Source organism: Calypte anna, chromosome 5A (genome assembly GCF_003957555.1).
Source record: "Calypte anna isolate BGI_N300 chromosome 5A, bCalAnn1_v1.p, whole genome shotgun sequence".
Taxonomy (NCBI): domain Eukaryota; kingdom Metazoa; phylum Chordata; class Aves; order Apodiformes; family Trochilidae; genus Calypte; species Calypte anna.
In genome coordinates, this window is record NC_044251.1 from 25,465,750 (window position 1) to 25,479,548 (window position 13,799).

A 13,799-nucleotide genomic window follows, 5' to 3' on the forward strand; every position below is an offset into this window, starting at 1 on the left:
TAAGGGACATACAGATACAGAGTACTTTTAGCAGTTTTCTGAAGCTAAGCATCTGAAGGACAGATGCCTAAATATCATTATCTTCTTCTAGGTCAGCAGGAACTCTGTTCTGCTACTTGAAGCCCCAAAGTCATCACTGGCTGAGAAACATGGTGTTCTCATTTTGTACTAACCTTTATTTCTTGACAGATAATGACACTACTCTTCGCTTTTTGTGATCAGAGAGGGCAAGGGAGTTGGAAAGAAAGAAAACCTCTGACAAAAATAACTTTCATCTTAAAGAACTAAAATATGTTCATGGCCCTAAAGGCTACAAACAAAAATACTTACAGATTTCATTCTGTCAAGTTCTTAAATAAGAGCCATACATACTCAGTGCATTTATTCTGCAAGTTTCATTAGCATGGAAACAGTAACTAAAATATTTCCTAATGCACTACAATTTACTAACATGCAACTCTTGTTTAACCTAAAATCATAGGTTTTTAAACCAAATTAATACTTAATGCTGGCAGTACACTTGGTATTTCTCAGTCAGCCATTTCCAGGTGATGAGCATTTAACCACTCAATGCATGAGAAAGCAGTTTCTAACAAATCTGCTTTATTGATTTGCTATAACCTTTGAACAACGCATGAGTTTAAGCAAATATGAACATATCACATCCCCTTATGTACAGATGTGGATAAATGGTACACAAGGGACTAGAAACATGTTCTTATCACAGTAAGCTTATCAGAGGTGAGTAATTAAAAATGTAATACAAGTGAATGTTATACACGTCTATGTCATTTCCACTGGGAACATGCTATGATTTTTAAAAATTAATTTGTAGTTTTGAGAGATCAGATACTACCAAGAAATCAAGATAGAAGAATAAGTACCAAGCCACCTAACAGAAGCAAGGTAGTAAGGAAGTGTATTATGGAGCAAGAGTACAGGCAAACAACTGAATTGTCATTTGCTAGAACTACAACAATGGACATTCCTAGGTGCTAAAACTGAGATGGTTGCACCCATTTAAAAATAAACTTCAGATGCTTCTTTTTATTTCTAATTCACTCCTTGTGCATTTACCTCAAATACTGTCTGTTAGCAGATATAAGCAACAAATAGAAACTTCAAGATTTAGGACATGACCAGAAAAATCTCAAGCAAAGGACACTTAACAAGGAATGCTGCATGCATGGGAAGTCCCAAGGTGGTAAATGAAAGTTCAAGTTCACCTGAAATTAAAACTTTATGCAAAGCAAGAATCCAGCCCTATGGTTTTCCTCAATTTGCAGATGCACATGCAGATTAGCTAGAAGTACCCTGTCATTTGCTATTGATAAGATAAAAACCTAAAATTAAGCTCCCAACTGAATACCTGAAAGAAGCTATGGAAGAGTAATAAGGTTACCTTACACATGCACTAAACTGAAAGGCAAAAGGAAGACAGGAAAGAGTAGTCAGTCACCACAGTACATGATGACAACAAAACTGGAAATGACCAGGAAGTATGCAATAAGAGTATATAACTTCTCAAAATGAAGCTAAAGGCTTACTTACAGAATGCAACAATAAGCTGTGTGTAAAACTCCCTTCTCCCACACTTACCCGACTACCTCAACAGCATCATTAAGATAGGGATCAACTATCATCTCCTTTGAAATGTTCCAATCTCCATCTGCAGCGATGATGCCAACGTTCCTTAGACCCAGTCTGTCCAAAGATTGTCGAAGTACCTTAGTAACAGATAACACCACTTAAAGTACAGCCTTCATCAACTAGGCAACATGAAAATTTAAGACTGAAAATATGTGTAGGAGGCATCAGTGAAAACATTTGTCTTCAGACCAAGATGGATACAATTTCTCACTTCTCAAAGAAGAGGCATAATGCCAACTAAGACCAAGTTAATGATAGGTATTTTTAACATGGAAGGATTATCTATGACATTCGGAGAGCCATTACATGAAAATGGGCTTCTCATTACTCTGATTCCTTTTGAGATCAATGAATGTGCACAGGTGTACTCCACCTGGACACTCAACATACTGACTCCACCTGATGCTGTCATTCACTACATACAAGTAACAGATTTATTGCAATAACAGTCAAGTGAAGTTGATCTAAAAATGATGACTAGGCAGAATGTAGAGATGGACTTACTCCAGGAGTGATCAGAAGTGCAAGTTAACCTGGTCCCCAAAAAAGTATATTGAGAAAATAGGGACTGAAGTTTTAAAACAGAGAAGACCTTGTAACTATTCAGTTCACCAGAAAAGAAATCTGTAGCAAGTATCTGTCCTTCTCAAGTGAAGAGTACCCTAAACATTCTTCTCCCATGATATTTTACTGATGAAAAAACCCAACAAAACACCTTCACCTTAAAGAGCCTGATAGTTAAGTTGTTAAGCTTACTCACTGGTTAGCTCTAATAAGTCTCATTAATTTTCAAGAAAGCAATGCACAAAACTGGAATTGTATATTTAAAACAGAACTGAAGGCAGTCAATTTTAAATACCAGCAGAAGATAATTGCTATTCTGTCCTTATAGTTTTTCTTACTATTTCACTGTCAAAGATGATAAACCACTCACATCTGCCTCTAGAACTTCTTAGATAAAATATATCCAGGCAAAATATACCCAGCTCTAACAGCTGAGAATGAACCAGGCTTATACAGAGCTGGTTTTATACAAACCTATTTTATCTGAACATTCTATTAAAAAAATTAGACAGTATTTTCAGCATCAGTTGCATCTGAAAAAGGGCATCAGTTCTCGGTTCAAAATCCCATTTTCAATATTGGATATAGCATGCTGAATGTATGCATAAAAAAAAGATTTTTCTAACTATATGAAGATCAGTAGGCATGAATCCTTAAATAAATTCTTTTAAATGCCCTCCAGAAATGTGAAGGAGAGTACGGAAGATTTCTATTTTAACATGTAGTCGAATAAAGACATAAAGCAAAGTCCAAGTGTTGATGACAATGAAAGCCTAGACCTAAAAGACAGAAAAGTTCTTAAGTAGAAAAGTAGCAATGAATTTCTATTCAAGTGCTTGAAGCTTTTGAATCATTAAGTTTACCAGAAGAAAAACTCATAATGGCAGAAATACTTACAAAGTCCTTGCAATTAAAAAAATTCTAGCTAGTTGGACTTTTGGAAAAGCTGCCTAACCACAGAGGAACAAAACCCAAAATTACTAGAAATGCTGCAGAACTTCAGTGTTAAAGGACAAGTATTGAGGACACAGAGCTGTACACACTCAAAGTGCACTCCATAATAACTCATACAGAATGGTTCCACCACACTCAGAATTCATATTCATATACAGAAACTCATTAAATTTTAGGGTCAGTTTAAGATAACAGTACTTAAAAATATAACTGGATGAACAGAAACTTCTTGAATAAGAACTGATAAGCCCAATGAACATAATTTCTTTTTTCATTTTTTCTATCTAGTAAGTAACATAACAAGCACCATAGTGGGTGAAGTAACTAAAGTATCTTTTTACAAGTGAAAAATCAGCAAGATAACCAAGAGCTTATCTATGTCATGTATTTGTCAAACACTATAGAAAATGTTCCGTGTGCAATAGCACACTTCAAGGAATAGATCATCTTTCGAAATAGCAAACTAAATAGAATTCTTGCTGATTAGAGAATAGGTGCCATGCAACACTGTAGAGTCTAAGAGAAAGAATGATAAAATGGGCGTTAAATAAAAAGCCTTATGTCAATTAACATACAGTGGATGGAAGGCTGATGCTTTTCAGCAAATATTTGGGTAATTTTAAGATCAGGTTAAAATAAATATTTAGGTCCAGAAGCCCAAAGCTTAGTCCAAATTCAATAGTATTAAAAAAGCTAACAAGCAGATTTCCTCACCTTCACTTGAAACTTTGCTCTCGACATTCATCCTCCCCCACATAAGAAAGCCTCCAGAAGATATGACATAGGACTGAACAAACTAGAGTATTTCTATTTCTTAAAAGACATACAGGAATTCAGGAAACTATTTTTTTTTTAAATAGCCAATCAGTGATACAGTGAAATGAGTATTTTATTTAAAGCAAGATCTCCCTTCTCTGTCTGATGATTCTTTTTACAAGCAGTTCAGTCTCATGGACATTCAGTGCAACATCTAGTCAGTCAAGAAATAAAACCCCAAATTCATCACTGTTTATCTTCCATCCTACTTGCATTGTTTTACTCCAGCCTGCAAACAAGTTTTTTCAGTTCCTTTTAGCTGTTCACTATCCACGATACAGAAGTAAAAACAGATTTCTATTTGAAGTCCTTACACACACACACACACACATTTCCCCCTCTTTCCCTACCAGTGTAACTTACCTATGACTAGAATTATCCCTCAGGAAACTACTAGTAGCCTTAATGATTTTTGTATTAGCCTATACCCAATTAGTGAACCACTTTTCTTTTTTAAAAAGAAAAGCCTGGAACTCTCATTGCCTAAGGCTAAATATCAAAGAAATAACTTACTCCTGAAGAGGTTTTGTAATAAAGACATACCCTATAAAATCATTTCTTAGATTTTTTTTAGAAGTTAAGCTTATAGTTTGTGCTGAACACACATTGGGATGGGACTTTTAAGAGTATTGTAAACACACTCACTGGACAAGTTTAGACAGATTTAAGGACCATCCTGTGTACCTGTACATCCACCACTTTTGTTACTTAACATGCTCAAAGAAACAAGACACCTTGATATAGATGCCAAGATACAGATTGCTATGTCACACCTCTCTGCATTTGTGTTTTCTCTGAAAGAGATTTTGTAAGCCGCTCTTGAACTTTAGAGCCAAACCTCTCTGTCCAAAAGGAACTAATGGATTAGCAGCCTACAAAAGTCAGAAAATACCTTTGATTACATTAGCTGTGAATATATAACAGAATTTGGTCTAAAATGTGATAAGACTTGGAAACCAAGTTACTGGGGCCCCAGTAACTCAGTTTAAAATACAGAGGTGATTAACATATTTGTTGATGAGAAACCCATAAAGCTGCATACAAGGTATTCTTTGTAAAAGGTTCACGACCAGCATCAAGCTTTCTGCACTCCCTCAGCCAAAGCATTTGACAAATTGTGGAAAACAGCTACAAAGGTATTCACCTAACTCCACAATGTAGGAAATATTGTTTTTAAAAGAAATGTTAAGAAATCTTTTCTAGAATATTCTCAGTTCTCAGTAGTAGACAAAATTTTATATACACCAGCCTCATGAAAGATACTTAGATACCTTTTTGCTCTTATTGCAATGTGAAGTTTAACAGTTGTACACCACTTCCTGTACGATCCTGCTATAACTGATCATTGAACAAAGTAACTACAGAAGCTGCCACAGACAAATGATGTGACTAACTTCATGCAGTGTACACAAACTGTAAGAACTGAATCTTTTTTAATAGCCACTAACTGACTAAATTTAAGCAGATAGGATCCAATACTTGCTGAGTTCTGAAAAAAAAAAACCACAAAACCAGCTTTTCTACACACTCAATTTAACTCTTATCTGCTTTTAAAATGACATAATGCTGTTTCTTCTTAGCCTTAAAGCAGCAACAAGGAAACAAACAAAGCAGAAGCCTGAACTTAGAACCCATCTGAACATAATAGTTCCCAAAGAAGGGCAGAGGGCAGCAGAGGCAGGCAGCAGTGAGATATTGGACATAACTCAAGGCTGGTTATGTGAAAAACTGTTTTTACCAACTTTTAGAACAGGAGGTACTGAGTCATGCACAGTTAAAAACACAGAGCCTTCATTATGTTTTCCAATTTACCTTTTCCATAAAATAAGAGCCTGCAGTTTTTTAGAAATAATTTAAGGGTATTCTACCCACTGGAACTTTGCCACAGAATTTAAAATAAACTCCAAATTTTTTACTTATAACTATATCCAGTCCAGTACAAAGATAATGAATTTGTATTAATTCAGTAGCATCAACTGGAGCTTGCATTAAAATGCAGAGGTCCTAAACATTTAGCATACATTGACATGCTTAAAGTTCATACTAACAGTTTCAGATACACACACACAAAAAAGAGCCAAAGATCTGATTCTGTTAGTATTCCATGCATACAGTACAAGAAGAAGCAGGATTTAGATCTCTTTTGTAGGCAAATTTGCAAGCTAGTGCTTACAAATTACAAAGATAAATATTTCACTTTAGAGAAATAAGAAAAAACACATACCTTTATATACTTGCTATTAAATGCCCTTTCATTCCATATCTATAAAGGAAAAGTAAAAAGCCATTTAGAAAAATCAGGATATGTCAATGTGTACCAAGATTTTCTTTATGTATATTATATGTGTCAGTACATAAGACTACACAATCCACTAATGGACTCCATGGTTTCACTTGGCTAGAGGAAAGCGCTCTGATTAGTTCTGCTATCAGCTCTTCAGTGAAAAATCCTGTATGAACATTCAAACTTGCCACTTCTTTATCTATCTCTAAGGTCTACTGATTGCCTTCTTTAGAGCTGCTTGACCTCTACAATGGTGCCAGTGTTAAACATGACATTATTACCAATGGGTCTACAGTTAGAAACCATTGAGAAAGACATTGAGGCTTCAAGATGTGGTCCGAATGAACAGGCCCTGGAGCCAAGCACTGACATAGGAGAGGTACAGTTAGCTGCATATTGAACATTTGCCTACAGTTTTGGGAGGTTATTCAAAGACACAGTTATATCTATACTTGAAAACAAGAGACATCCAGCATAGTTTGACCAGAGATAAAATTATTTCATGTCTGTTGGTCTGGATTTTTCATCTTTTGTGGAAAGAGTATTTAAGCTAAACACAGCTATAAATTCAGAAGCATGCTCTTCCTTTCTGCCAAATACCCTGGACAATAAATTGCAGGCAGAAACCTTCTAATTTTCTTTTTTGTCTAGCTGCAACATGAACACTATGACTCACATTCACCAGTAAAGGTGAAAATATCTACCTCTAGGAGTAGATTACCCAGCTATGTACAAGCAGGCAGGATATGTCCACTTAATTTTGATATTTATAGGTTTTTCCATACGTGTTAATATCTGACTTCAGAAATAAGCCAATCAAAAAGTTACTTACTGAAAGCCTCATGTCATAATAAAGCAAAGAATGATATGTAACTGATGCTAAGAATAACAGCAGTAACAACAATGTAGAATCAGACCACTAAAAGTTTCTGAGCCTTCACAGACCTCACTTCTTTCCTGTATTTCACATTATACCCACAACAAAATCAGACAACATGAAATGCCACCACACTGCCTGTAGAAGCAGAAATTCTGTTTTCTTAGAAGTACAGAATTCAGAAAGCCAATCGCCATGAAGTAACAACACAAAAGCCAGACATTACTCAAACACTTGAAGCTCACAACTTATCTTCTACTCTAAAAGCACAGCAAGTAGAAAATCGAACAGCATCTGTTCTCTCTGCCCCACCAACTGAATTACTGAAGAATCACTACATGTATCCAAAGTGCAAGACTGACAGAGTTAAAAATAGCCAGAAACATGAATAGGATGCATTCCCATTTATTCACTACTTCCACATATTGCACTTTAACACAATATTGCAGTTACAATACTTTGTAACACATGTACCTTTATCTACTATAAACAATGCAGGTAAAACTAGAATAAATTGTACAGAACTGCTCTTCCACAAAACAGCAACAATATTTTATATGACAAGTCATGAGAGCTGATTTGCACAAACTCAGTCTTAATGAATGCTTTTTGTTTTCTGGCAACTGTGGAAACCCAAGCAGAACAAGCAAGTCAGAAAAAGACAACCTCAAAACTTAAAACAGAATTCAGAATTCTCACATTCTCTTGTAACTTTGCTCTAGAACCAGGAAGGCAATAGGTTAGACATTTTACACTGGGTCTGCTTTAATGGCCATTATTGCAGAAAGACTGCAAACTAATTTAACTTCTTCCTTTCTCCTTGCAACAGAAAAAGCCAAAACCGCAATTACAGAACAATTTCTTCTCCCATCCCCATCCTCCAGTAAACAACAGAGAGAGAGAGACAAGACCAAGACATTAGGAATGAAGATAGATAAAATACACATGAGCTGTTGGTTTACTGACCCCAATGTAGTCAATGTCCAAATTATGATACTGTTTAGCTCCTAATATCCAAGAAACAACATAGTAAGCAGTGACATCAGGATAGTCATAGGGCCAGTTTTCGCCCCTCCCTATCCATCCTGGAAACGTCCAAGGTAACCCTGGAAAGAGAGAATAAAACCAAATCATAGCATAAGTAGTTGGTCTACATAACTCAACAAGCTTCAATAGCAAGCTGTAATTTGTTCCACCTAAAGGTGGAAGGAGGAGATAAGCATTTCAAATTCACATTATTCTAGTGAAGAAATGAAGTGTAAGCGCGTGACTTAATTAACTGGAGAGTATGTTCCAATATAAACAGTAATCAAACATATTAATAGCTGCTATTAATAGGAAACCTTTATTATTAAAGCAGAATTGGCTATATAAAATCTTCCAGTTTTATGGTATTAGCCTTAACAGGTTTAAAATTCCTCAGATTTTTAGGATAAAAATTTAGAGTGGTATAGACATGGGATCAATACCAAACACCAATAACAATTAATCTCCTGAATATGTATTTCAGAAGTGATTAATTGGTCATAACAGAGGAAGGTTGATTACACTAAAGAAAAAGCATTTCCAAGTTTACTGGATCTTGCAGTAAATAAGAAAAACAGATTAATCTAACCACATTCTGCAAAGTTTTTTGATGAATGGATGAAAGACACTATAGGCTAATTCAAAGCCTAACCCCCTCCTTTGTTGAGATCTTGATCCGAGGGCAGAGGTTGTTAAAAATCACAATTAGTAACAGATGGTTAGCTTACTGTTTACCAGGTGCACATCTAAAAGAATCTTACTGGCAAATCCTGCACCAAGTCATGATTTTTGCTGGATACAGCAAAACCTGATCCCTGGGGGAGGGGGCACTAGGTACTTTTTAACTGTTAGATTTCTTCCCTTGTTTTATGTGAAATACACTTTGTAAAGTGTTTCAGTTAAAATACAGGGTTCCACATTTGTACTGCCAGAGCACTCACAGAACTCACTATCAAAAGAGGGAGACAGGAAAGTCATCTTACAACTCAAGTACATTCATGAGACAAATCAGAAGAAGCACTACAGCGCAGAGGGGGGATGGGTTTGTAACGAGCACAGAACTAAATGTAGTGTGTATAAAATTTACAGATTTATACCTCCTATAAATTTACTTTATCCCTCCCAACTTTTTTAATCTATTATTCAGAAATTCATTATGAATCACTTATGTTCATTGCTGTGATACAGCCTTAAGCATTAATGTTACTTGACATAAGCAAACGACTGGAGTTATTCCTTATCCTACACTATTTACAACAAAGTGTAACACAGTAAGTTTAAGTGAAGTATCAATGACAGCTCACCAAATACTAGAGATTCTACTTTGTCTACTGAGGTATCAAAACATCTGCCCATTAAAATAGATATAACAATTAAGGGTCATATATATAATTTAGCTAGAGGGATAAAAGTATTCAAATCCTGAGGCTTAAAACAATTTACCAATCAGTTTAATTTTGGGGTTCCTCTTTTTAGCTTCTTTCATCAGCCACCATTCATAGCCTCGGAAGTAGTTCTCATCATTTTCATAGTGCATATGGGAGGGTTCTGTACCATCTAGGAGGGAAAGAGACAGCTCACAATTATCCACTGTGTCATAAGCTGTCACACAGTGTAAAGTTTTCTGTATTACTCACTGCCATAGTATGCAAGGACATATCTCCAATATGGCTCACACATTCTTTGGTATGTATTTCAAAGCAAAATGAGTGGTGGGAGGGAACACACAAGACTTGCCACCCTTCATTCTTAGCATATTAACTTAGCATAAACTTAGCATTTTTTATTTTTAAGGGATGCTTGCTTTTAAGATCAGAGCACAATTAACTATTGGGAATTTTCTGCCCCAAGCTACCATAATACTGAAGTTATAGGGATGATCAGCTTGATCCCAACAACCAGTAATAAAAGTCACAGCATTAAGATTGAGGAGTGGGGTGTGGGGAGACACAGACATTCATAGAAGCAGGTTATATCCAAATTAAAAGCAAATTATGTAAGATTATATTCTGGGTTTTCTGTGCAAAGCAAGCCCAGCTAGAGAAACAAAAGGAACTGTCATGAAGTTTTACACAACAGAAAAGACAATTTTTTTCTTTATTTTACAGTAAGCAATCTCATTTATAATTTCCATGGTGTTCCATGACTGCAGGAAGAGTTTTTGGAAGGCTGTAACCTGAATTCCCTCAGGCAAAGGTAAAACTGGAAAGATGAACAAGAATCCATGTTGCATGGGAGGTCATTACACATGAAAGTCAAGTAGTAACTTGTGCATGCAACTGTAAGAATTACTTATGCTAAACTACATGCCTCGTTGTTTTGGAGATCTCTTCTGATGAGGTTTGCTTTTTTTTTTTTTCCTAAGTCTGCTGAAACAGCACATTTCATTCCAGAATGCAAGATTGGCTTTTTTTTTTTTTTTACCTTACCAACCCTTGACTATTTGGAAATTCTATTTGTCAGAGACATAGAACAATAATTAGATTCCAAAATTAGACTCCCAGTCACACTCCAGACACCTCTGAGGTTAGAATAAGACCTGCAGTTCAATGTTTTAAGACATCCACATCTCACTATTCTTCTAAAACCCACAAAGCATCACACAAGTATGTTACATTCTCCTTAACTGGCAGAAAGATTTTCTGAAGAGACCATCTTTGCATCCACAAATTGCTCTACCCATCAATTTGCTGACCAAACACAAAGCTCTTAAATCAGTATAATACTTTTCACTGTGTTAATTTTTCGTAAGAAAAGTAAACCAAGTAAGCAAAAACCAGTATCTAATTACACAGACATGTAAAAATATATATACAAAATGCTGCAAAGATTGATGCTGTTTTCTATTTCTTAACTGAGTCTGCTTTAAGTCTCTTCTTAAAGGGGCCAAAATTTACATTGGGGGTGGAGGAAACAAAAAATCCTATTTAGTCCTACATTAGTCTTACAGAGCTTGTATTGCAAAACTGTTGTCTGAGAAATACTCTACAATGTAGAAAAATTCTAGAACATCCTTTATCTTGGAGAGGGAGGGGGAAAAGAACTAATTTGCTCTAGAAGGCAACCTACTAACCACATGGCAGCAAGAAGGGTCTCTGGAGCACATCAGCATTTATCTTCTTCAAGTTAGCAGACACTGTTTATGTTATCTGCAGCTCCAGTACAACTACAGAATGCATCTCCATGCTTCAGCAAAAGACACATGCAGGACATGTTATTTGCAGCATTGCTGCAATAAGAATTTAAAATGTGGTCACAAAAATATCTATACCTGTTGATTGCCCATCACCTCCAATCTCTACTTTGAGGATATGTAAAGAAGCACCAAAATTCGGCTAGGAAAAGAGAAAAAAAAACATCTGAATCCTGCTGTTAACAAGAAAGCCACAATAAATAAATACACAATTTTTTCAGTATGTTTTTAAACTCCCACTATAGATGCAATGTGAGATTACACAGAATTCTGCTTCAAAAGGAAAACAAGATGAATAGTACTCTTATCTTTAGATCTTTAGTCAGTTTCACTTACTCTTGCACGATTAATGACACTGCAGCCCAACTGTGCAGATTTTAAACTGGTTATACTCCAGATAATACTGAAGCAATTTTAAAATAGAACATAGGTTATATAAAAAACTGTCATTTGGTTTAACTGCTGGGCCTGAGTCAAACTGTGACAGATTTACAACAGTATTTTTAGATTTTAACAGAATATAGCAGAATTTTTAATCTTACTAGAAGTCATGCTTGGCTTCTTTTAAAATCAAATTATTCAAGTACATATTTCAGTAAAAAACCTTTTTCTTTGGTGTAAAGGATTACACTGCTTATGTGAAAGACCATGCATTCAGGTCAGAAATAATCTGCTATCAAAAGACAGAAAGACAAGAGAGAAAATAGCAGCACACTAGAAACAAATGGCTGCCTAACCCACTATCCTGTTCTCCTGGCATCTAACTGGTAGAGCAGAATATAAAATTCAAGTTCATACAGGTGATCTTATGTCTAGTACGTTTTTCCAGCCATTAGTGGTTTAAGAGCAGCTTGAACCAGAAGTTACAATTAATAATTATTTTAATAAGCACTAATGAACAGGCCTCCTCCATGGAATCACCCCAGTTTAATTCTGGCATCCAAAAAAAGGTTTTAGGATGCAAGAATACAGTTTGATTTAAAATACTCTGCATCGACAATAGTTTGCTTGGCTTACAAGTTGTGGGTTTTTTTAATTTGTTTTCAAATTAGAAGCAAATATTCCTAGTTTATCCATTCTCTTCCTGATATTTCTCATTTCAAACTTCTAATACATTTGCACTCCGATATCCATCATGAAAGATGAATGAAATTAAAAGACAAGGAGAATGAGGCAAGGTATAACCCTCCTAGGTATCTCATTTTACCAAAACTTCGTAAGCTGTCAAAACAGGTAAAAAATTCTTTGAAAATTGTGATCTCTCAGCTAGATTTCTTTTTAATACATTCATATTGATTCCTTCAGTAGCCTCTTATTTATAACACACAGCTTTGGTCCCCAGAAAATAAAGGTTTTGATCTCCCAGTCACACATTATACATTATTTTACCTCCTAACACCAACTCTTTCAACTACATGGTAAATTATTCCCTTCCAACTACCTGGATTACACTACATGAAAGCAACATGACATCCTCTTCTAGCAGAGTAATTTACAGTGCCAAAAGCAAAACAAGTTATTACTGTCCAATGTAATAATCTTACTATATATTAAATTGGGTAACTCCACAGGTTACACTTGCTAACTAAAGTAGCTTAAAAGCTGATAATGCTCACATATTTTCTAAAGTAAGTCCATGCTACTGAAGTTATGCAGTCTGCAGTCATTTTCACTTTATGTGAAGAAATCCATACTCAAAAAAAAAAAACCTGCCTCAAAACCTACTTCCTGCAACCACTATGAGCAGCTGAAACCCTCATTTTAGCCACAAAAGCAATTTAATCCTCATTAAGATCACATGGAGGATCAAAATATATGGAATATCTACTTCTTTAAAACATACTGTGAAAACACAATGGAATCAAATGAATGTTAATAATAAATTGAAGACAAAAGCTCCTGAAAAACTTGCCAGTTGCCAAAAAGAGCAATTAAAATTAAAGGTTTGTCTAATTTCAAGTAGCACTGAATATACTACAGGAGTTTCAACATTACGCCGTAAGTAATTCTGCATGTAACTCAACATTTTTGTATAAGTGAAACAGACTTTACCTTGAACAGATAATCTAAAATCTGGGAGCGATAAGGCTCTTGGTAGTTCACCAGAAGCCTAGATGTGGCCTGCAATTGAAAGAAAACATGAAAATATGAAAATCTAACTTTCAAACATAAGTACCTCCCAGTTTGCCAGCCTAGGACTTTCACATGGCTAATAAACCAAGAAAAACAATTACAGGATCAACAATTCTACTAAGCTCCTATGAAGACTGTCTTATAATCCTTCAGTCACGAGTTTCTGATTTCATAGCTTGCACCTGCCTTGTGCTTCTGTTACCTGCAATTTACTCCAAAGAGACTGCATAGAACAGAGAAACAAAGAGATCTCACAGACATCACAAGCAAAATGCAGCTTCCTTCTAGCACCGTTTCTCCCA

General features: G+C 35.5%; 2 protein-coding genes across 2 annotated transcripts in view; one reads left to right on the plus strand and one right to left on the minus strand.

Annotated features, from left to right (window-relative positions):
• ZC3H14 (zinc finger CCCH-type containing 14) overlaps positions 1-13,799 on the plus strand; it is a 977,341-nt gene that overhangs the window by 699,685 nt on the left and 263,857 nt on the right. The gene's annotated exons all lie outside the window — the stretch shown is intronic.
• Positions 1-13,799, minus strand: part of GALC (galactosylceramidase) — a 34,061-nt gene that overhangs the window by 19,352 nt on the left and 910 nt on the right. Inside the window, 5 exon segments of the mRNA XM_030452366.1 lie at positions 6,209-6,247; positions 8,112-8,251; positions 9,615-9,728; positions 11,443-11,506; positions 13,417-13,485. Coding sequence (XP_030308226.1) covers positions 6,209-6,247; positions 8,112-8,251; positions 9,615-9,728; positions 11,443-11,506; positions 13,417-13,485 — 426 coding nt within the window.